The sequence below is a fragment of the Leguminivora glycinivorella genome, chromosome Z (genome assembly GCF_023078275.1).
Source record: "Leguminivora glycinivorella isolate SPB_JAAS2020 chromosome Z, LegGlyc_1.1, whole genome shotgun sequence".
Classification (NCBI taxonomy): Eukaryota; Metazoa; Arthropoda; class Insecta; order Lepidoptera; family Tortricidae; genus Leguminivora; species Leguminivora glycinivorella.
Window position 1 is genome coordinate 522,038 of NC_062998.1, and position 22,450 is coordinate 544,487.

The window sequence follows — 22,450 nt, forward strand, 5'->3', positions numbered from 1 at the left end:
GCTCTACCCTGATCGAGTGCACGGGCCGGCGCTGACGTCACTCCTCAGTATTTCATAGTAATTCCATATTAGCAAATCGTTTTGACAGTTCATAAAAAGAAGCTGATTTGACTAGTAGGAAACTAGCCTATTTATCAGAGTGAAATTTACTAAATGAATGCAAAACACTAATTGTATAAAACATAAATAAAATGCTTTTTATGCCGTATAATATTTTTTATAGCTTTATAGTTTAATTTTGGCTGTGCAACAAAAATTCTTGCATCCTGATTGAAATAGAAATAGAAATCATTTATTAGTGACAAGTGACAACAGAAATTATTTACACATAACACAAAAAAAAACCGCCTTCAAAAATAAGCGTGTTACAAAACACGGAAAAAGTAAAAAGCCAAAAATAATAAACCTTTGAATTCAGATTTCTTATCGGATTGCAATAATCTAAACATCCAAATTATAAACAAATCAATTATTTTTCCAGCACACCACACCCTCATTAAGCTCTGGCAGCTTACTCACCGGCAGGAACACAACACTATGAGTATGGTCTAACACTATTTGACTGCGTTCTTTTGTAAAGCGGAAGCTAGTACTTCCCCTGTTAGACTCTGCTCCGGTATAGAGTTATCAGTCAAGATATTCAAATGCAGCGCCATCTATTATTAGTTTCGACAACTTTTCATGTGACTTTCCATGCCTAATAAAGGTTCGCAAAAGTCACTAGTCGCGTAAATGACTTAGTAAATTTTGCCGAGAGAGAGATGGCGCTAAATACAATAATGCTCATTAGAGTACCTAAACTTCTAGCAAACCTCGGACACTGGCGATCAAATATATCGAAAGAGGCGCATTTCTAGCACACAGTTTTAGCTCGCGTACTATGCTTGTATGAGTGAAATATGACAGGTCGACTGTTCGTGTTTTTGACAGGCGGTAGCTGTGAGGTAACCGAGAGTACGATAGTACTCTTTATTATACTGTGCTTCAAGACAAGTCGTGGTAGGGGAAAGTGGAAAAATCAGATCAGATCCCTCAGAGGCAACTATGGGCGTAGCGCAAGGATCGTCAGTATCTAACATACTTTTTTCACGTCTCCTCAACGACCTACCGGATACGATACAGGCTGCCAACATTTTAATGTACGCCGATGATGTTGCTGCCATCATAGTTACTGCACTGCACCAACGTCTGAAAGTCTTCAGCGAGCCTTGGATGAAACGACAACTCAGCTGTCTCAATGGTTCGCATGGAATGGCTTAGCTTTAAACCTTTAAAATAATCACTTTGTGCATTTTAATCTTTCGGGCCTCATGACCACGCCGTTGATAGTTCATATTAATGGGAAAATACTGAAAAATAATCCACGTCTACTTTCCTAGGTTTTAAGATTGACCAGAGTTTAAAATGGGACCAGCAAGTAGATAAACTGTGTGGTAGTCTGGGCAGGGCGTGCTTTGCCTTAGGTCGACTGGCAAAGCCTCTGGCTCCAGAAGTAGCCTGGACATGCTATTTCGCCACTGTGCATTCATTAATACAGAACGGTGCGGAGCTCTGAGGACGTTGTGATGAATGGGAGAGGGTCTTTCGCTTTCAGAAACGAGCTGTCAGGATCGTTGCTCAAGTACCTGTAGACACCCCGGCCAAAGAACTCTTTAAAAAACTAAGAATCCTGACACTGCATGCAGTAGTTATCATGTAGGTAACCATTTATGTAAGAGAGAACTTGGCAGCACACAAAACTGACAACATGTGTTCCAAGTACAACCGTATCGACCGTAAATTGGCGAAATCCTACAAATTAACACATGTGATGGACCCTGCTGTCTATAATAAATTGCCGCAATATGTGGTTGAAGGGCCTAGTGTGTCGAACTTTAAGCATCTCTTAAAAAACTGGCCGGTCGAGCCTCGAGCACCCGTTCTACACTTATGAATCTTATGATGATTTTTTATTACCTAATTAGAAAAATATTTTTGTCATTTTTAATGTGAATATTGCCTAACTTTTTGTAATTTCAATCTTCTGTGTATTAATTTTCTTTAGTATTATTGTTGTATGAATATTATTTTTAAACCACATCTTGACGTTTAAAATGGCTTTACAAATAAATGAGTATGAGTAGTATGATTACTTTAACCACTGAAAGTTTGTACGGAGCCCTCGGTGGGCGAGTCCGACTCGCACTTGGCCGAAACTTAATCAATTATTCCCTTTGGGAACAACTTCAGTACACGTAGACGCAATGAGACCTTGAAACAACAAATGTGTCGAAAAAATGCTTATAGTCCGAGAGAGCGTATATAGAGTCGTCCGACAATCGTCCAGAACTGTCGGATTGTACGGCTGCCGGGGGTAATTAAACGTTTTTCGAGTTCAGTGCAAGCCAACATCAGTCTACTTTATTAGATAATGGACAAAGTGTTTGTAAAAATCCAGGGTAAAATTGGCTATCACCTCTTTGATTCTCCCTCACTTTCATTGCACACTTCAGGTTCTGCTGGTAGCGGTCGTCGGGCACGGCAACGCCCAGCGGCAGCGGCAGGCCGCCTCTCCTAGCCAGCGCGGTGGGCTCGTTCCCGCACGACCACGTGACGATGCCGACCAGTTCGTTCTTGTCGTCGAGCACCGCGTGGCCCAGCCCCAGCAGATACCGGAGGCAGGGCGGGCGCTTGCTGGAGTGCTGGTGCGGCTGGCAGGAGTGCACGCACGCGGTCCAGTAATCTTGCGATCCCTTTTGAGCAGGCAGGTGCTGATTGCACACCGAATTGCTCCCGTACATATCGTCTAGCACGTACAAGCTATGGTTCTCTCGTGACTTCTCCTGTAACAATAAAATATGAAGACATTAGGCGAAACAGGACCCCTTATTTCTGCATACAAACGCTCTCGGCTATATCCTCCCTGGTTTTTAAAGCTTGAGCAGTGATTCCTTTAACACAGAAAAGATCAACGTAGTATTTAAAATAAGTTGGGATAGGGTTTTCTTGAGACCCTTAAGAGCAAATAAAGGGAGCTCGGGGGCGAACCACACCGCAAACGAGAAGGATCAACTTAGTATGTAAAATAAGTTGGGTTAGGGTTTTCTTGTGACCCTGAAGAGTAAGAATAAGGGGGTTCGGAGGGCGAAGCCCCCGCAAAAAAGAAGGATTAACGTAGTATTTAAAATAAGTTGGGATAGGGTTTTCTTGTGACACTTAAGAGCAATCAAATAAGGCTCGGGGGGCGAAGCCCCCGCAAAAACGAAGGATCGACGTAGTATGTAAAATAAGTTGGGTTAAGGTTTTTTTGTGACCCTGAAGAGTAAGAATAAGGGGGCTCGGGGGCACAGCCCCCCGCATAAAAGATCAATGTAGTATATAAAATAAGTTGGGATAGGGTTTTCTTGAAACCCTTAAGAGCAAATAAAGGAGAGATCGGGGGGCGAAGCCCCCGCAAAAACGAAGGATCGACGTAGTATGTAAAAATAAGGATTTAGAGCACATCCGTCAGTTTACTCTTTCGTCAGAAGCAGGTTTTTTAGAATTTTAGTACAGTTTTGTCAGGAATGACCTATGCGGAAAACCTCTTACGCCCTATTCGTCAGATTCCGCTTACGTCAGTTGTTTATTTGAGATTCAAATAAAATTAGAACAAGTTCGTCATTTTCCTCCTTCGTCAGAAGTAGTTATTTTTGTAATTTTAGTTCAGTTTCGTCAGGCATGACCTATGCGGAAAACCTCTTACGCCTTTTTCGTCAGATTCCGCTATCGTCAGTTCTTTCTTTGGGAGAGTCGGATTCGTTTTACAAGGATTCCATACATCACTACATTTTAAGCAACATTATGAATAGTAAAATTACAAGATGTTTGGGTAATAAATCTGATTTCCATTTACATTCCATAATTTGTTGGCTTGCATCAATCTGCTGCGTTTCATACACAAAGTCGATAACATCAGCGTTGAATTTTGAAAGAAAATACGTCACTTTTTAATTCCCTTGGGGGATGTCCATTGATCACGTTACGCTGTATAAGGAAAGAGGGACGGGGGGGGAATCACCAACTCTCACCATGGAGGAGGGGTTGGGCTGTTGGAGTAAGGAAAATAAATGTCTAAAATAATCCAAAAACGTTTTTTTCCAGGTATCCTCAAACTTTAAAAACAATTAAATATGCCGTCGTACTCAGTTGCCCTCACTAAAGAAGATTTAAAAAAAATTGTAACGTGCGTACCGAGCTGCTGGGTTGTAAAGGATCGGGGATCATATTATTATGGTCTTCTATAGAGCAACTAGTATTTTGCGGCATTTCACAATTGACACTTGTTGAAGTAGTCGTCATTAATATTATTTTCAACATTAATTTCAGCGATCTGTACTTCTTAAGTCAAGATTTTTGTATAGATAAGTGTCTACAAATTTGTAATGTTAAAGAGATAAATAAAACGTAGTAGAGTAAATAATGTGTTTTTTTGTAACCCAAACAAAATACTTGTAGATACGAGTGCGGAAAAGAGGAAAATCGATACGAGTAGCGATAAATTAATACACGAACGAAGGGAGTGTTTTACTTCGACACGAGTTGTGAATGTCCTTTTCGCACGTGTATCGTACGATGATTTTCAGTACCTAAATCTAAGCTAAGAGTTTCGACCAGACAAGAAATGAATCATTGCTTGATTTGCTCGCACTACTGCGTTAGAAAAAGCAGCATCTGTACTGAATAAAAACTATCATTGCGCAACAGAAATTCTATTAATATCACAGTAAATACTCTATTTCATTTGATTCCTACTTTTATTGTGTAAAGCAACACTACACTTCATTTTTATCAAGAAGAATTAAAAATTATAAAGTGCTTATCTATTTGTATTATCATTCTGCACTTTTCTTAACTTTCCCACATTTCTATAAAATGTCGAAGAGTGCTTAAACAGTCGTCGTCGTTTATTATTATTTAATTCGCTCATATTTAAATGATTCAAAGCAACCAGTCCACAACTTCACAAGACAGTTTGAGAAACCTTCGTATTTCAGATTGTCATTTGCGGATACAGTGGTTTAGGAGCAGTTCGGTAATCAGACCTACACATGTGTGTACAAATTCTGTCAATGTCACTGTCAGAAACCGTTCTGACAGTGACAATGACAGCCACAAATTCGTCCACATGTTGTTACCGTTATGTGTGCAAACGTCGACTAATAAAGTGTCGTTAAAAGTCATTCTGACAGTGACATTGACAGCCACAAATTCGTACACATTTTGTTACCGTAACGAGTGCACACGACGACTACATTTTGTTATTGTATCAATACGGTCGCATTGTTTGCACGACGTTACCACTCGTTATGTCACATTTGACAGTTAGTTACTGATTTGAAGATTTTGCGACTGAAATGGTTGTATGGGAAATTATAAAAATAACTACTTCTGACGAAGGAGGAAAATGACGAACTTGTTCTTATTTTATTTCAATCTCAAATAAACAACTGACGTAAGCGGAATCTGACGAATAGGGCGTAAGAGGTTCTCCGCATAGGTCATTCCTGACAAAACTGTACTAAAATCCAAAAAAAACCTGCTTCTGACCATTGAAGTATAATGTACTACGTACATAGAACAGACGGCGCAAACAAAATCTGGGTAGCAAGCGCGGCAGTGCGGGCGGGGGGAGGGCGGCTAAATAGTCATACGATGTCAACTCCGCAGAGGCGTCACTTTTGTTTATATTCTGCCTATTTCATGAAATGAAAAAATGAAATACGTACGGGAACGTGCAAGTTAAATTTAATGTTAATTTGTATTAAAATTGTCTGTTTATTTTTGACGTGAAACGTTAGGTGAACGTCTTTAAAAACCCGTAGTAGAGTGACCGGACCGAAAACCAGGTGTAACGAAAAGTGTTATGGCGCGGCGGCTTATATCTCTGTAACTATAATACCCATATAAATAATTTTAATATGAGTGTGTAGAGGAAAGTAGCCATTACTCGGACATACATAATTTGCTGATACAGATGGCGCCACTTTTGCGGTATAAGCGTTCCATTTGGGCCAAAAATTACGTTTTTTGAATTGTTTGTTTAGCAAGTACTCACAAAAATTGTATTGTGCTGTAGCATAAAATGGTATTGTTAGATAGATCTCGTGCTAAATTATCGAAATATTATAAAAGACGAACATATTTATTTATGACCAGCTGGAAAAATTCAATAATGTGGCATTTTTTACAAAAATTTGGTGCTTGTTCATATTTGAGGACATCGTATGTAAAAATTAAAGCATAAAACTGTCAAAAATTACTTAAAACACTAAGATTAACTAATAAGGATTAAAATAAATATACATTATCCATAGTAAAACTTATTCATCTTATCAAATAATGCATTAGAAACTATGGCGGCGGCAACGGCTGGCAATGTACTGAAACTTGTTGGCAATCGTGACTCTTTCGATTCGTTTGAGGCAATCATATGCTAAAATTAAAGCATAAAACCGTCAAAAATGACTAAAAATACTAAGACTAACTAATAAGGATTACAATAAATATACATTTTCTATAGTAAAACATATTCATCTCCTCAAATATGCATTAGAATGTATGGCGCCGCCGTCGCATAGTTATAACATACCGAAGCAATCTAGTCTCTTCCGATTCGTTTTTTAAGGCCATCGTATGCAAAAATTTAAGCATATAACCGTAAAAAGGTACTAAAAATACTAAGACTAACTAATAAGGATTAGAATAAATATACATTTTCTATAGTAAAACATATTCATCTCCTCAAATGCATTAGAATGAATGGCGCCGGCGGCTGCATATAACATACGATCAAGCGATAATGATTCATTGTAGTTAAAATTCAGTAAAGTACTATGTATAATAAGTATGTATATCGTCGCCTAGCACTAGTACCCATAGTACAAGCTTTGCTTAGTTTGGGGCTAGGTTGATCTGTGTAAGGTGTCGTCCAATATTTATTTATTTATTTATATGTACAGTACTTTTTTGGTGGTGCGCAGGCCCCGAAGGCCCCACGGTCTTGTCTTTTGTTTACCTTTAGTGTTTTTACGCGAGGCCGCAGGCCGAGCTACAGATAGATAGTGCTCCCACGCAGAATACTTTTTACACACTTTTATAATTGTTCTGCGTGGGAGTTGGACCTCCGGCCCGCCGCTTCGCTTTTTAGACACTTTTATTATTGCTCTGTGTGGGAGCACTATCTGTCCGCAGCTCGGCCTGCGGCCTCGCGTACTTGGGAGCACCTCGGGGACGCTCCGGGCCTTCGGCCCTACGCGGAGCTCGGCCTTCGGCCTTCGCTGGGTTTCAAGCTCAGCGTTGGGCCTCCGGCCCGCCGCTTCGCTTTTTAGACACTTTTATTATTGCTCTGTGTGGGAGCACTATCTGTCCGCAGCTCGGCCTGCGGCCTCGCGTACTTGGAAGCACCACGGGGACGCTCCGGGCCTTCGGCCCTACGCGGAGCTCGGCCTTCGGCCTTCGCTGGGTTTCTCAGCGTTGGGCTCCGGCCCGCCGCGTTTTAGACACTTTTATTATTGCTCTGTGTGGGAGCACTATCTGTCCGCAGCTCGGCCTGCGGCCTCGCGTACTTGGAGCGCCACGGGGACGCTCCGGGCCTTCGGCCCTACGCGGAGCTCGGCCTTCGGCCTTCGCTGGGTTTCGAAGCTCAGCGTTGGGCCTCCGGCCCGCCGCTTCGCTTTTTAGACACTTTTATTATTGCTCTGTGTGGGAGCACTATCTGTCCGCAGCTCGGCCTGCGGCCTCGCGTACTTGGGAGCGCCACGGGGACGCTCCGGGCCTTCGGCCCTACGCGGAGCTCGGCCTTCGGCCTTCGCTGGGTTTCGAAGCTCAGCGTTGGGCCTCCGGCCCGCCGCTTCGCTTTTTAGACACTTTTATTATTGCTCTGTGTGGGAGCACTATCTGTCCGCAGCTCGGCCTGCGGCCTCGCGTACTTGTGAGCGCCACGGGGACGCTCCGGGCCTTCGGCCCTACGCGGAGCTCGGCCTTCGGCCTTCGCTGTGTTTCGAAGCTCAGCGTTGGGCCTCCGGCCCGCCGCTTCGCTTTTTAGACACTTTTATTATTGCTCTGTGTGGGAGCACTATCTGTCCGCAGCTCGGCCTGCGGCCTCGCGTACTTGTGAGCGCCACGGGGACGCTCCGGGCCTTCGGCCCTACGCGGAGCTCGGCCTTCGGCCTTCGCTGGGTTTCGAAGCTCAGCGTTGGGCCTCCGGCCCGCCGCTTCGCTTTTTAGACACTTTTATTATTGCTCTGTGTGGGAGCACTATCTGTCCGCAGCTCGGCCTGCGGCCTCGCGTACTTGGGAGCGCCACAGGGACGCTCCGGGCCTTCGGCCCTACGCGGAGCTCGGCCTTCGGCCTTCGCTGGGTTTCGAAGCTCAGCGTTGGGCCTCCGGCCCGCCGCTTCGCTTTTTAGACACTTTTATTATTGCTCTGTGTGGGAGCACTATCTGTCCGCAGCTCGGCCTGCGGCCTCGCGTACTTGTGAGCGCCACGGGGACGCTCCGGGCCTTCGGCCCTACGCGGAGCTCGGCCTTCGGCCTTCGCTGGGTTTCGAAGCTCAGCGTTGGGCCTCCGGCCCGCCGCTTCGCTTTTTAGACACTTTTATTATTGCTCTGTGTGGGAGCACTATCTGTCCGCAGCTCGGCCTGCGGCCTCGCGTACTTGTGAGCGCCACGGGGACGCTCCGGGCCTTCGGCCCTACGCGAGCTCGGCCTTCGGCCTTCTTCGGCCTTCGCTGGGTTTCCAAGCTCAGCGTTTTAGACACTTTTATTATTGCTCTGTGTGGGAGCACTATCTGTCCGCAGCTCGGCCTGCGGCCTCGCGTACTTGGGAGCACCACGGGGACGCTCCGGGCCTTCGGCCCTACACGGAGCTCGGCCTTCGGCCTTCGCTGGGTTTCGAAGCTCAGCGTTGGGCCTCGGCCCGCCGCTTCGCTTTTTAGACACTTTTATTATTGCTCTGTGTGGGAGCACTATCTGTCCGCAGCTCGGCCTGCGGCCTCGCGTACTTGGGACCGCCACGGGGACGCTCCGGGCCTTCGGCCCTACGCGGAGCTCGGCCTTCGGCCTTCGCTGGGTTTCGAAGCTCAGCGTTGGGCCTCCGGCCCGCCGCTTCGCTTTTTAGACACTTTTATTATTGCTCTGTGTGGGAGCACTATCTGTCCGCAGCTCGGCCTGCGGCCTCGCGTACTTGTGAGCGCCACGGGGACGCTCCGGGCCTTCGGCCCTACGCGGAGCTCGGCCTTCGGCCTTCGCTGGGTTTCGAAGCTCAGCGTTGGGCCTCCGGCCCGCCGCTTCGCTTTTTAGACACTTTTATTATTGCTCTGTGTGGGAGCACTATCTGTCCGCAGCTCGGCCTGCGGCCTCGCGTACTTGTGAGCGCCACGGGGACGCTCCGGGCCTTCGGCCCTACGCGGAGCTCGGCCTTCGGCCTTCGCTGTGTTTCGAAGCTCAGCGTTGGGCCTCCGGCCCGCCGCTTCGCTTTTTAGACACTTTTATTATTGCTCTGTGTGGGAGCACTATCTGTCCGCAGCTCGGCCTGCGGCCTCGCGTACTTGTGAGCGCCACGGGGACGCTCCGGGCCTTCGGCCCTACGCGGAGCTCGGCCTTCGGCCTTCGCTGGGTTTCGAAGCTCAGCGTTGGGCCTCCGGCCCGCCGCTTCGCTTTTTAGACACTTATTATTGTTATACCTGGGAGCACTGTCAGTCCGCAGCTCGGCCTGCGGCCTTCGTTATCCTAGTTAGTTACGTAACGATTCAAAAAACCCTCCTCAGTAGCGGTGGTCCACACAACGTTTCACGTTATCCATCGCGGCTGTGTCCCTGACGCAGCCTACCTTAATTTTTTGTTTCACTTATTCAAATTGTTCGCGGGTTATTAAGGGTAAATATTAAATATTATAACAATGACGATACCAAGCGAGGTCCGCAATTTGCTGTTTAAGCTAATAAATAATTACAACCAAGAGCGAAGTCGACGTGAAGCGGCATATAATGAAAAACTGCAATGTTTACAAGTCGTAAACAATATAGTAGGTTGGTGCTCTATTATTATTTTGATACTTTAAGTACTAGTTCTAACATTTGCCTATAACTTTGATTAAGTATGTGAATATAATAAAACTTAAATTTCATAAACAGGAAAAGAGTGTAAAGACAAGGAGAAACTCGAAGCTCTGGAAAGCATTAATAAAATAAAAATATTGGAACGTAACGACTTACGAAAAACCAATATTTAGAAGAAATCAGTGAAGTGACTGGTCAGTAGTAATTTGATATAAAAATATAAAAAATAAAATAAATAATATAATTTAGCCTATATACGTTCCACTGCTGGGCACAGGCCTCCTCTCATGTCTGAGACGGTTCGGGCTATATAGTCTCCACGCTAGCCCAATGCAGGTTGGAGACTTCACATAAATCTTTGAATTTCACGATGTAGTCAGGGACCAAACGACCTCTTTTACAAAAAGTCGTCGACATCTCTTCTAAATACCTAAAACAGGTATGGATGTGTTCCTCGTTATCTCCAGATTACGAATTGACCTGTTTTAGTTTAAGGAGGGGGGACGGGTTGAGAAAAAGGGGGAGAAAGATGGCGGCCGACCATCATAGATATTTATTCACATCTCGAGTCCTATGGCACCAATCTGTTCGTGCAAGGTGTCGTTTGAAAGCTTATTAAACCTACTTTAATTGTTTTCAAATAACTATACTCATAACAGTAACCGTTTACGAAATATTTAAAAATATGTGTTTTTTTATCGCGCATGAGTTGCACAAGTACTAGAAAAAATGCGTCTAACTCAATAAACAATAACTTTACCGCAATTGATGTATTATAAAATTTTCGCGTCTATTCATGCTCTTTTTAAAAATATAAGTTTCATTGGTATATGATAATATATAACCATGTAATTACGAATTTGGTTTAGCAGGAGTCACTCTGCCCGGTCGCAGAAATGGGCGCTGACCGTAGTAAAGTATTCAATATTTTTGAGGTCCTATTTTACGGATCCATATGTGAGAGGTATCGTTTCATAGCTAATTAAAACCTACTATATTTTTTTATAAATAACTATAATCATAAAGGTAGCTGTTTAGAAAATATTTGAAAATATGTGTTTTATAGACCATGAGTCGCACAAGTACCTACTGGTAAAAAATGCTTCTTAATCAATAAACAACAACTTTTCCGGAATTGATGTTAGTATAAAATTTACGCGGAATTTCGTGCGCTTTCTAATAACATAAGTTTTATTGGTGTATGATATTATATAACCAAGTAATTACAAATATGGTTAAGTAGGGGCCACAGCGCCCGGCCACGTATGGATGCTGACCGTCGCCAAATTTTCTATATTTTTCAGATCCTATTTTATTTAACAGGAATCTTTTGAAAGCATATTATGCGTACTATCATTAGTTCTCAATAATTTTAGTTGTAACTGTAGTAGCTAACAAAATATTTGAAAATATGCATTGGAACCGATGTGAGTAAAACATGCTTCTAGCTCAATGAATTATATTTTTTCCGCAATTGATATAATAACAAAATAAACGGCGAAATGTATGACCTTTTCAAATAATAAGTTTTGTCAGTATTGCATAAACAATTAATGTTAATTTATCCATCATACTCACTGCGCACCGTCATATACATGGATGACCATTTTCGTTGCCGTGTTCAAAATTTTTAAGATTGTATCTTGGTGCATGACCAATAAACAATAACTTTACCGCAAATAATGTTATGATAAGATTTACAGGACATTTCATATGCTTTCTAAAAATATAAGTTTTATTGATGTATGATATTATACAACCAAGTAATTACGAATTTGGTTTAGCAGGTGTCACTGCACCCCCGTGACGTAAATAAGTGCTAACCGTCGCCTAATTTTACGTATTTCTCAGATCCTATTTTAGCGATCAATTTGTGAGAGGTATCATTTGAAAGCATATTATGCGTACTATCGTTGCTTTTTAATAATTTTAGTCGTAATTGTAGAAGTTAACAAAATATTTGACAATATGTGTATTTTTACTGTATATGAATAGCATTCGCACTGATACGAGTGAAACATGCTTCTAGCTCAATAAATTATATTTTTCCGCAATTGATATAATAACGAAATGAACCGCAAAATGTATGGCCTTTACAAAAAATGAGTTTTGTTAGTTTTGCCTAAACAATTAATGTTAATTTGTCCACCATACCCACTGCGCACGGTCAATCGTCATATAAACGGATGTCCACCGCCGTTGCCTTAATTTTTTCATCATTTTACAGATTTTATTTTACTGATCAATTAAGTATATAAGTAAATTCGATACGTGATAGATTATATTTATTATGAATATACGATTAGTGAAATAAAATCTGAAAAAGGCAACGACGGTGGACATCCATTTATATGATGGTGCGCAGTAGGTGAGCTGAACAAATTCAAATTAATTGTTTATGCAATACAAACCAAACTTATTTTTTGTGTAAGTCATACATTTTCCGTTTATTTTGTTATTATTTCAATTGCGGAAAACTATAATTTATTGAGCTAGAAGCGTGTCTTATCAATGCCAATGCTATTCATGCACAGTAAAATACACATATTACTAATCAAATATTTTGTAAACTTCTACAGTTTCGACTTGAAATATTAGAAATAAAGATAGTACGCATAATATGCTTTCAAATGATACCTCTCACAAATTTATCAGTAAAATAGGATCTGAGTAACGTAGAAAATTTGGCGACGGTCAGTCAGCACCCAATATCGTGACAGGGCGCAGTGACCCCTGCTAAACCAAATTCGTAATTACTTGGTCATATATTATCATACACCAATAAAACTTATATTTTTAGAAAGCGCATGAAATTTCGCGTAAATTTTATAATAACATTAATTGCGGTAAAGTTATGGTTTATTAAGTTAGAAGCATTTTTTATCTGTATATCTGCAACTCGTGCTCGAAAAAAAAACTCATGTTTTCAAATATTTTGTAAACAGCTACCTTTATAACTATAGTTATTCAAAAATAATTATAGCAGGTTTAATTTGCTTTCAAATGATACCTCTTACATATGGATCCGTAAAATAAGAACTTAAAAATATTGAATACTTTACTACGGTCAGCGCTCATTTTTATGCGACCGGCGGAGTGACCACTACGAAACAAAATTCGTAATTTAATGGTTATATTATCACTTACCAATAAAACTTATATTTTTAGGAAGCTCATGAATAGTCGCGTAAATTTTATAATAACATCAATTGCGGTAACGTTATTGTTTATTGACTTAGAAGCATTTTTTACCAGTACTTGTGCGATTCATGCTCGATAAAAAACACATATTTTCAAATATTATGTAAACAGCTACCTTTAATACTATAGTTATGTGTAAACAATTATAGTAGGTTTAATTATCTTTCAAACGATACCTCTCACATATGGATCCGTAAAATAAGACCTCAAAAATATTGAATACTTTACTACGGTCAGCGCCCGTTTATGCGACCTGGAGGATAACCCCTGCCAAACAAAATTCTTAATTACATGGTTATATATTATCATATACCAATGAAACTTATATTTTTAGAAAGAGCATGAATAGACGCAAAAATTTTATAATAACATCAATTGCGGTAAAGTTATTGTTTATTGAGTTAGACGCATTTTTTACTAGTACTTGTGCAATTCATGCGCGATAAAAAAACACATATTTTCAAATATTTCCTAAATGGTTATTTTTATGAGCATAGTTATTTGAAAACAATAAAAGTAGGTTTAATAAGCTTTCAAATGACACCTCGCACGAACAGATTGGTGCCATAGGACTCGAGATGTGAATAAATATCTATGATGGTCGGTCGCCATCTTTCCCCCCCTTTTTCTCAACCCGTCCCCCCCTCCTTAAACTAAAACAGGTCAATTCGTAATCTGGAGAGAACGAGGAACATATCCATACCTGTTTTAGGTATTTAGAAGAGATGTCGACGAAAATCGTGAAGGAGACGACTTGTGGCCAAATTGGCTCTAGACTAATGTTTTCCTTCACCGTAAAGCTAGTGGTACATATTAAATGATATTTCGTACGTAAGTTCCCAAAAACTCATTGGTACGAGCCAGGATTTGAACCCGCGACCTCCGGATTGAAAGTCGGGCGTCATATCCACTCGGCCACCACTGCTTATATGGCAATAAAAATATAAAATATATATAAAAATATCTTGGTGAAACATGTCTATACATGAGCGGCAAAAATGTCGATAGTGCATTCCCCATTACTGCTTGTAATACACGTTAATTATTAATATTTAAATGCCAATAACCATCGTAAAACTTTTAGGTTAATACGTCAAATGCTAACAGATTCTGTCAAATTTCTGTACATATATTAGCAATTTCTATTGATTTTCAATATAAGTGTGCACAGAAAACAAAAATATTTTCTAGTATCAAAACTATATCTCCTACTATACCAAGTGTGACCAGCCCAAGATTTTTTGAATTTCCCGCCAAAAGTTGGGGCAATATTTCATTAGCCACACTCTATTAAGTAGTAAATCATAATTATGTATCGTCTAAGTACCCAAAACACAAGCCTTCTTGATCGAGCTTACCGTGGGACTCAGTCAATCTGTGTACGGACGTCCTATACTATTATTAATGGCGACTGTAGGTACATAAATTAACTGGTTCAAGGGATCATGGAAACCTTTCGTAAAAAAAACAGCCATATAGTTATGTACAAATATTATTTTTATTTAATTACCCTTAAATAATATAAGTTTTGTTAACTTTTGCCGCTTTGAAAAATAATTTATTGTCTGATCAGTTTTAGCTTCGTGTTTCATCCGTTTTTCCCTGTCTTTAAGGCCCAGACGTGCAAAACCTATAATAAAAAAAGTAAATGTAAAGTAATATAAGTAAAAGTACTTAGAAAATAAACAATAAATCATATTTTACCTTTTTTCATCCATTAACTTAAGTTATTTATATGACTACGCGCCATGCTGCGGAATTTCATTAGAACTTACCAAAAATATATGACAATAGTCATATATTTTTGGTCAGGCTTTATATTATATTCCGCACATCGCCTTTTACTATCCATCAAGTATCCACACAATGCACACAACGTCACATCTCTCAATTTTTAGTCTTTGACAAGAGACGCAAAATGGCGTCCACTAAACAATTTGCTCAAATTAAAATTTAAAATGATTATACAGTTACTTACCTATGGAAAGTTACTCCTTTGCACTTCGACGTATTGCTTGAATTGTTAGTGCAATATCGCATCACACACGAGGGCATATTTATAGTATTTTATGCAACAGGCGTTTAAAGGAGGTCAAAAAAGACGAGTGGCGTGGGTAACAATTTGAGGCGAAGCCGAAAATTGTTATTGAGACGCCACGAGTATTTTTTGACTCAGTTAAACACCGTTGCATACAATACTTTTTCTACGACCATGCACTTAGTTTTTAATAGTTTTCTTGAATAACTTTCGTGAAATTCACACTGCTTCCTGTATTTTGACGCAAAGGTTTGCACTGTCAGCTCGGCTGCCCAGCCTTTCCGCGCACTCGCGCAGTGTCGTTATAAGGCGTTGCCATGGTTACAGAGCCAAACAATGCGTTTTTAGTTTTTTCGATACTGCGCGCATGCGCGGAAAACCGGCAGACGCTGGCTTTGGGGAATAGACCTTTATGTAGGGTTTTAAAGATCTATGCACGACCCTGTAAATGACGAATAACAGTTCGGGAGTAAAAAAAATTATTTAACCAGTTTTTATCCTGTTTCGTTTTAAAACATATTACGACCGCCGCGCTTCAGTACTCATAAGCGACTGAGTGACGTGCGGCTGAACGGAACACGGTACTGATGGGCGATGTCTTCTCTATACGTAGTAGTAATAGCTCAATGCTTCTGACGAAAGAGTAAACTGACGGATGTGCTCTAAATCATTTTAATGATTTTTTCTACTCCCGTACTGTTATTCGTGAGTTACAAGGTCGTGCATAGAACTTTAAAACCCTACATAAAAGATGTCAGGACAAGTCTATCTAGTCTATACCCTGAAAACATTTAGTAGCAGTCGCACGATATAGCTGTTTTACAGTTCAGTAAATACATTGGTACCAACTTAACAAACCAATTCGCAGAGTCGAGACTCCTTCGTTTTCTGCTGCGTTCATTGGCGACGCGTCGAATCGCATTCAAATGTATAGAACTCGATTCAACTCGGCTCGATTCGTCTTAGTGGCCAGGCTTCAAAGAACCATACCATAGACAGTTTTACTTTCATGTTTGCACTCAAACTGCATATTCAAAATGGTAGGCGGTCCACCTAGATAACTAAGATGACTGAAAGTAGGTATTTGTTGAATTTATAATTTTCTTTCAAAATAAGTGCTTGGTCGTAGAAAAAGTATTGTATGCAACGGTGTTTAACTGAGTCAAAAAATGCTCGTGGCGTCTTTATTAACAATTTTCGGCTTCGCCTCAAATTGTTACCCACGCCACTCACCTTTTTTGACCTCTCTTAACCACCAGTTGCATAAAATACTATAAATTTTGCATGCGATGGCTTTAAACGAATCGAAAGAGACACGATTGCTTCGGTATGTTATATGCGGCTGCCGGCGCCGTACATTCTAATGCATATTTGAGTTTACTATAGAAAATGTATATTTGTTATAATCCTTATTAGTTAGTTTTAGTATTTTAAGTACTTTTTTACGGTTATATGCTTAAATTTTTTCATATCATTGCCATCCGTTGCCGCCGCCATTGTTTCTAATGCATTATTTCATAAGATGAATAAGTTTTACTATGGATAATGTATATTTATTTTAATCCTTATTAGTTAATCTTAGTGTTTTATGTATTTTTTGACAGTTTCATGCTTTAATTTTTGCATAAGATGTGCTGAAATATGAACAAGCACCAATTTCATGTAAAAAATGCCACATTACTGAATTTTTCACGCTGGTCATTAATAAATATGTTAGTCTTTTATACTATTTCGATAATTTAACACTAGATCTATCTAACAATATCATTTTATGGTACAGCACAATACAATTTTTGTGAGTACTTACTAAACAAACACTACAAAAAACGACATTTTTGGCCCGAATGGAACGCTTTTACTGCAAGAGTGGCGGCATCTTTATCAGCAAATTATGTATGTCTGAGTAATGGCTACTGTGCTCTATACAGTCATATTAAAATTGTCTAAGTAGGTATTTACAGAGATATAAGCCGCCGCGCCATAACACTTTTCATTACACCTGGTTTTCGGTCCGGTCACTCTACTACGGATTTTCAAAGACGTTCACCTAACGTTTCACGCACAGAACACCCCACTAGAAGCCTAATGCAAGCGATATTGTTAGAGACGCAAATCACCAATCCTTGCGGGGTGAGGCATAATATTATAGCAGTTTTTCTAAATTATTTATATTTCTTTAGTTATAAACAAGGACGATTATAAAGGACCAGCAGAGTCCATACTAAATACCGTACCCCGTTGGCAGCCGTAAATCTATGTCACTAGATGTCACTAAGAGTGTCATTTGAATAAAAATGTCGTTTTTTTTTAAAATACGCACGCGGTAGTTCAACGGCATTACAAGTGATACAGTGAAAAGTATATAGATGACGCTAGGGGCCCGTGTCATGTTTCAGTCCCTGTTTACAACGCAAGCCATCGTTTTTATTTTGAATTATGACAATCATGCAAAAGAGATAGAAAATTTTACAGTACCATACTGTAAAATTTTCTATCTCTTTCATTTTGAGCGTGACGTCAATGATTAGTAATATTACTTTCAATATATTTAAAATTTAGATTTTAATGAGGCCATTTCGAACGGTTTTTATGATAGATATCATGTTGACAGTCAATCTCCTGACCGTCTCGCTCATACCAATCCTATCCTATATTTGAACGAGTGCGACCGAAACAGTTGAGTATTATTGAAGATTTTTGAATGTCTAAAATCTTATTGGTAGTTGTCGAAAACCCGCTTTTTCCATAAAGTGTTGGCGCGACGTCAAGTGGGTGATAGGCGTACGAGCAAGTACGCGTTGGATGGTCGACTACTATGCGCAGCGGTTTTTACGCGTACTTACGGTGACACACAATCGAAAAAGGTCGTCGAGCCATAAGTACGCATACTTGCTCGTATCGTACGTCTATCACCCACTTCAGACTGCGTTTCGATCGGCGTTTAGCGACAATGATTATCAGCTCGGCTTCATGGCTTTACGAACCTTAGCTCGGACCATCGAATATGAAACTTATAAACTTCTTTATACACAAGGGTATAAAGAAGTTTATAACCAGGTCCTCCATGACACCATTGCACCAATCTGTCGCCAGCACCGCTACACTTCAACGGCCAAGTCACACAACATCCATACTAATATTATAAATGGGAAAGTGTGTGTGTCTGTTTGTTTGTCCATCTTTCACGGCAAAACGGAGCGACGTATTGACGTGATTTTTTAAGTGGAGATAGTTGAAGGGATGGAAAGTGACATAGGCTACTTTTGTCTCTTTTTATATCCCCCCACTTCCTTAGAATGGAGGATGGAAGTTTGTGGAGAGATTTTCGAATTTAACGCGAGCGAAGCCGCGGGCAAAGGCTAGTTAACTATAATAATAAAGAAATCGCAGTAAGGAACTTTATGTAGCTTCATTACTTTTTAGAGATAAACAAGCAGCTCCATCGAGACGGCTATTTTTACAGAATGTTTTTGGTGGGATATACCTATGTATGCCTATGCATATGTATATAACACTAACAAGGTATCTATTGTCTTAGTCCGTTTTCACATTATCCGATCCGATATCGGATGTCGGAAGGATTGAAATGGAAAAAATCCAAGATAGCGCCTGTAATGTATGGGGTATCAGTCCTACATCCGATATCGGATCGGATAATGTGAAAACGCATTTAGTCTCATTAATTATTACTTATGTCAGAGTTTCACTAATTATTTCCTTTTATTCATTTATTATCTTAGTTTAGATTTATACGAGTAGAAAATATATTACCAAAACAATACAAACTATCATTAATTTAGTATAAAAACGTAATCCAAAGTGCCACACCTGGCGGCCTAACTATCCGCGTTGTGTCCAAGACGAAGCCTGACCGACGAAGCTAGCAAGTCTCTCTACATGTTAGCTGAAATACTGTCAAACCATTCACTGTGATTACTCAGATTATTATAAGCAAAATGATCTTCGAATGAACTTTCTGGACAATTGAGATGCATGGGCGCAGTCGAAACCAGCTCGCCCCTTCAGCCGTGTCCCGTTGAAAATCGGAAAGATTCTTTTCCTTAGCACATTTAATGTTTACAAATTGGATTCGCCTTCTGTCACCTAAACTGGTAATTTTATGTATGAGGTCATTGGTCATACAATTATTAATTTATACAGTTATTCATTCTGTATCTCTACTCGCATTGCTGCTGCGATTATAAAATATTTAATATCCATAATTATGAATAGGTATTCAATAAATCATACAATGACATTTGTGATGTGACATGGATGTCAGATGTCACATCTGTTGGCACAATGATTGCGTTTTGTTAAACGTATTTGAGCTCAACATATAGGTTTATTATCACTAAGTATATTATATTAATGAACAACGAAACGGATGTGACATTTTCCTAGTCCACCAACGTCATCTAGTCATTTTATTTGGCAATAATTAGACAACATGCGAACAAACTTAGCCAGCGAAGCGATCACAACTACGTCGAGGCCGACCAAAAAATATAATTTGTAAAAATTGTGTTTTGAGCCAATATTTTGATATTAAAATAAAGTTTTTTGATAGTTATTCATAGTATAATATAAAAACAAGTAAAAATATGGGTGAAAATATGTTTTTTTCCACTCCCGGGTTACGAAACAACGCCATCTAGTTTTAAAGCAAAAACTAAGCTTTTTTCAGGGGTACGCTTTTTTGTATGGGTTATATCAGTCTAGTATTGAATGGTCCTTGGTTATAAAGTATTATTTCTACAAGTAATGGTAAGAAATGCGCAAGTTAGGCGTTTTTGCAAGCTTTAATTTAACTTGCAGTATATTCGGTTCGGGTTAAATCGTGCGACTTTTAAAGCAGATATTTTTAAACGATTGAGCTGAATTTTTGCACACATAATTGTATAAATCATGTGACGATGCAATATTATGGTATCATGGAGCTGATCTGCTGATGGACCAGGAACGTGGCCATAGATTAAATTTCATATCTGATTATTATGTTGACCACTGATTTAAACTTTCACGATTATTACACATCATTATTTTTAAAATCGGGACTTAATCGCGTATAACTACATATTAAACTGACCTCCAACGTTTCAAGGACGGCGTTGTCCCCGTGGTCTCGGAGAAGACTGGCTTGAAATGACATCAACACCTTCTGACAGCCGCGCGAGTTTTTCGAACTACCCGCACTTGGTTTTGATTATCAACTTGAACTGTTTGCGCACTAGGGATGTTACTCTGTCGACATACAACACTGACGATATTTGATTTAACGACTGTCGATATTATTTTCGGCTTACACTTATTAATGACAGGATTCCATGTGGATGAGATCCTAAAACCTTCGTCCCGATTGAAATTGCGATGTTTTTTTATTTCAATGGCTTCACGCACTTTTCTACTGTAGAAATGGCGTTCCGATATGTGGATGATGTTTTCTGTATTATGAAGGGTGGTAAGCAGGAGGTGGAGCAACTTCTCCAATATCTTAATTCTATTCATCCAAGGACTAAGTTTACGTACGAATTAGAATCACAGCGCAGTTTGCCATTCTTAGACGTGAAAGTGATTGGTCGAATGGACGGAACCCTAACTCACACTGTTTACAGAAAGCCTACGCACACTGACAGGTATTTGAATGCCCTTTCTCACCACCACCCGCGCCACCTGCAGTCAGTTGTCTCATCGCTGGTGAATAGAGCGTATGATCTGTGTGACCCTGAATATTTGAAGGATGAGTTGTCACATATTATTCAGGAGGTGCTTAGAAGGAACGGGTACAAGAATAAAAAGTGGCAACCTAGACGGAAGGCAAGGGGGAAACGTCCTGAGGTGTCCAGACAACCGGCATTTCTGTCGTATGTTAAAGGTGTGACGGATAAGGTTGGTACAGTACTTGGAAAGTACTCTATAAAGACGGTGTACACGCCATTATCCAAAGTTGCAGGAAGCCTAAGATCACCTAAGGACGTTATACCGTTTCAATCACCTGGCGTTTATAAAATTGATTGCAGTTGTGGTAGCTCCTACATTGGAGAAACTAAGCGCACCATAGAAGAAAGGGTAAAGGAGCACATCGCGGCTGTGAAAAATCGTCAGGTCAACAAGTCTGCCGTGGCTGAACATTTGTTAGAGTCAGGGCCAAACCACTGGATCGAACTACATGACCCTAAAGTCCTTTCCACGGAACGCCATTTCTACAGTAGAAAAGTGCGTGAAGCCATTGAAATCAAAAAACATCGCAATTTCAATCGGGACGAAGGTTTTAGGATCTCATCCACATGGAATCCTGTCATTAATAAGTGTAAGCCGAAAATAATATCGACAGTCGTTAAATCAAATATCGTCAGTGTTGTATGTCGACAGAGTAACATCCCTAGTGCGCAAACAGTTCAAGTTGATAATCAAAACCAAGTGCGGGTAGTTCGAAAAAGTCGCGCGGCTGTCAGAAGGTGTTGATGTCATTTCAAGCCAGTCTTCTCCGAGACCACGGGGACAACGCCGTCCTTGAAACGTTGGAGGTCAGTTTAATATGTAGTTATACGCGATTAAGTCCCGATTTTAAAAATAATGATATTATGTTGACCTCAATTTAAAAACGAATAGCAATTAAAATAATTGTATTATGTATAGAGAACACAGTTCAGATAAGAAAGCACATCAAATATTTTATGTTGTGTAGGTAAATTACATATTTAATGACATTGAGATTCATATTATCTTTTTCTTCTGTGACAATTTGATATGTTTTCTCTGAGGAAGAACGACGTATTATTAAGCAATAATATAATTTATTGAAATTAATTTCCATAGAGTACCTAGTCTGTTCATATTCTTTGATGAATACTTTTGCATGTTAAATTGTATCTTGTTATTTAATGCATGTTAATTATAAGATGTAATGTTTTTAAAAGAAGTTGCCCGCCGAGTTTCTTGCCGGTCCCATAGTGGATACCCCCCTCCCAACTGAGGGGGGACTGAAATCTTCTCGAGGCGTAGGGTTAGAGCCGGCGTAGCTTTATTTGACGTTCATATGCGCATTGTAATATGCCTACTTGAAAAATAAATAATTCATTTTCATTTTCATTTTTTCATTTCGATAAGGCCTAGTTACCCTTCGGGTTGG

At 40.1% G+C, this 22,450-nt stretch overlaps 1 protein-coding gene across 1 annotated transcript in view; it reads right to left on the reverse strand.

Annotated features, from left to right (window-relative positions):
* Positions 1-22,450, reverse strand: part of LOC125240763 — a 143,677-nt gene that overhangs the window by 95,142 nt on the left and 26,085 nt on the right. Inside the window, exon 4 of the mRNA XM_048148827.1 lies at positions 2,456-2,822. Coding sequence (XP_048004784.1) covers positions 2,456-2,822 — 367 coding nt within the window. The remainder of the gene's footprint in view (positions 1-2,455; positions 2,823-22,450) is intronic.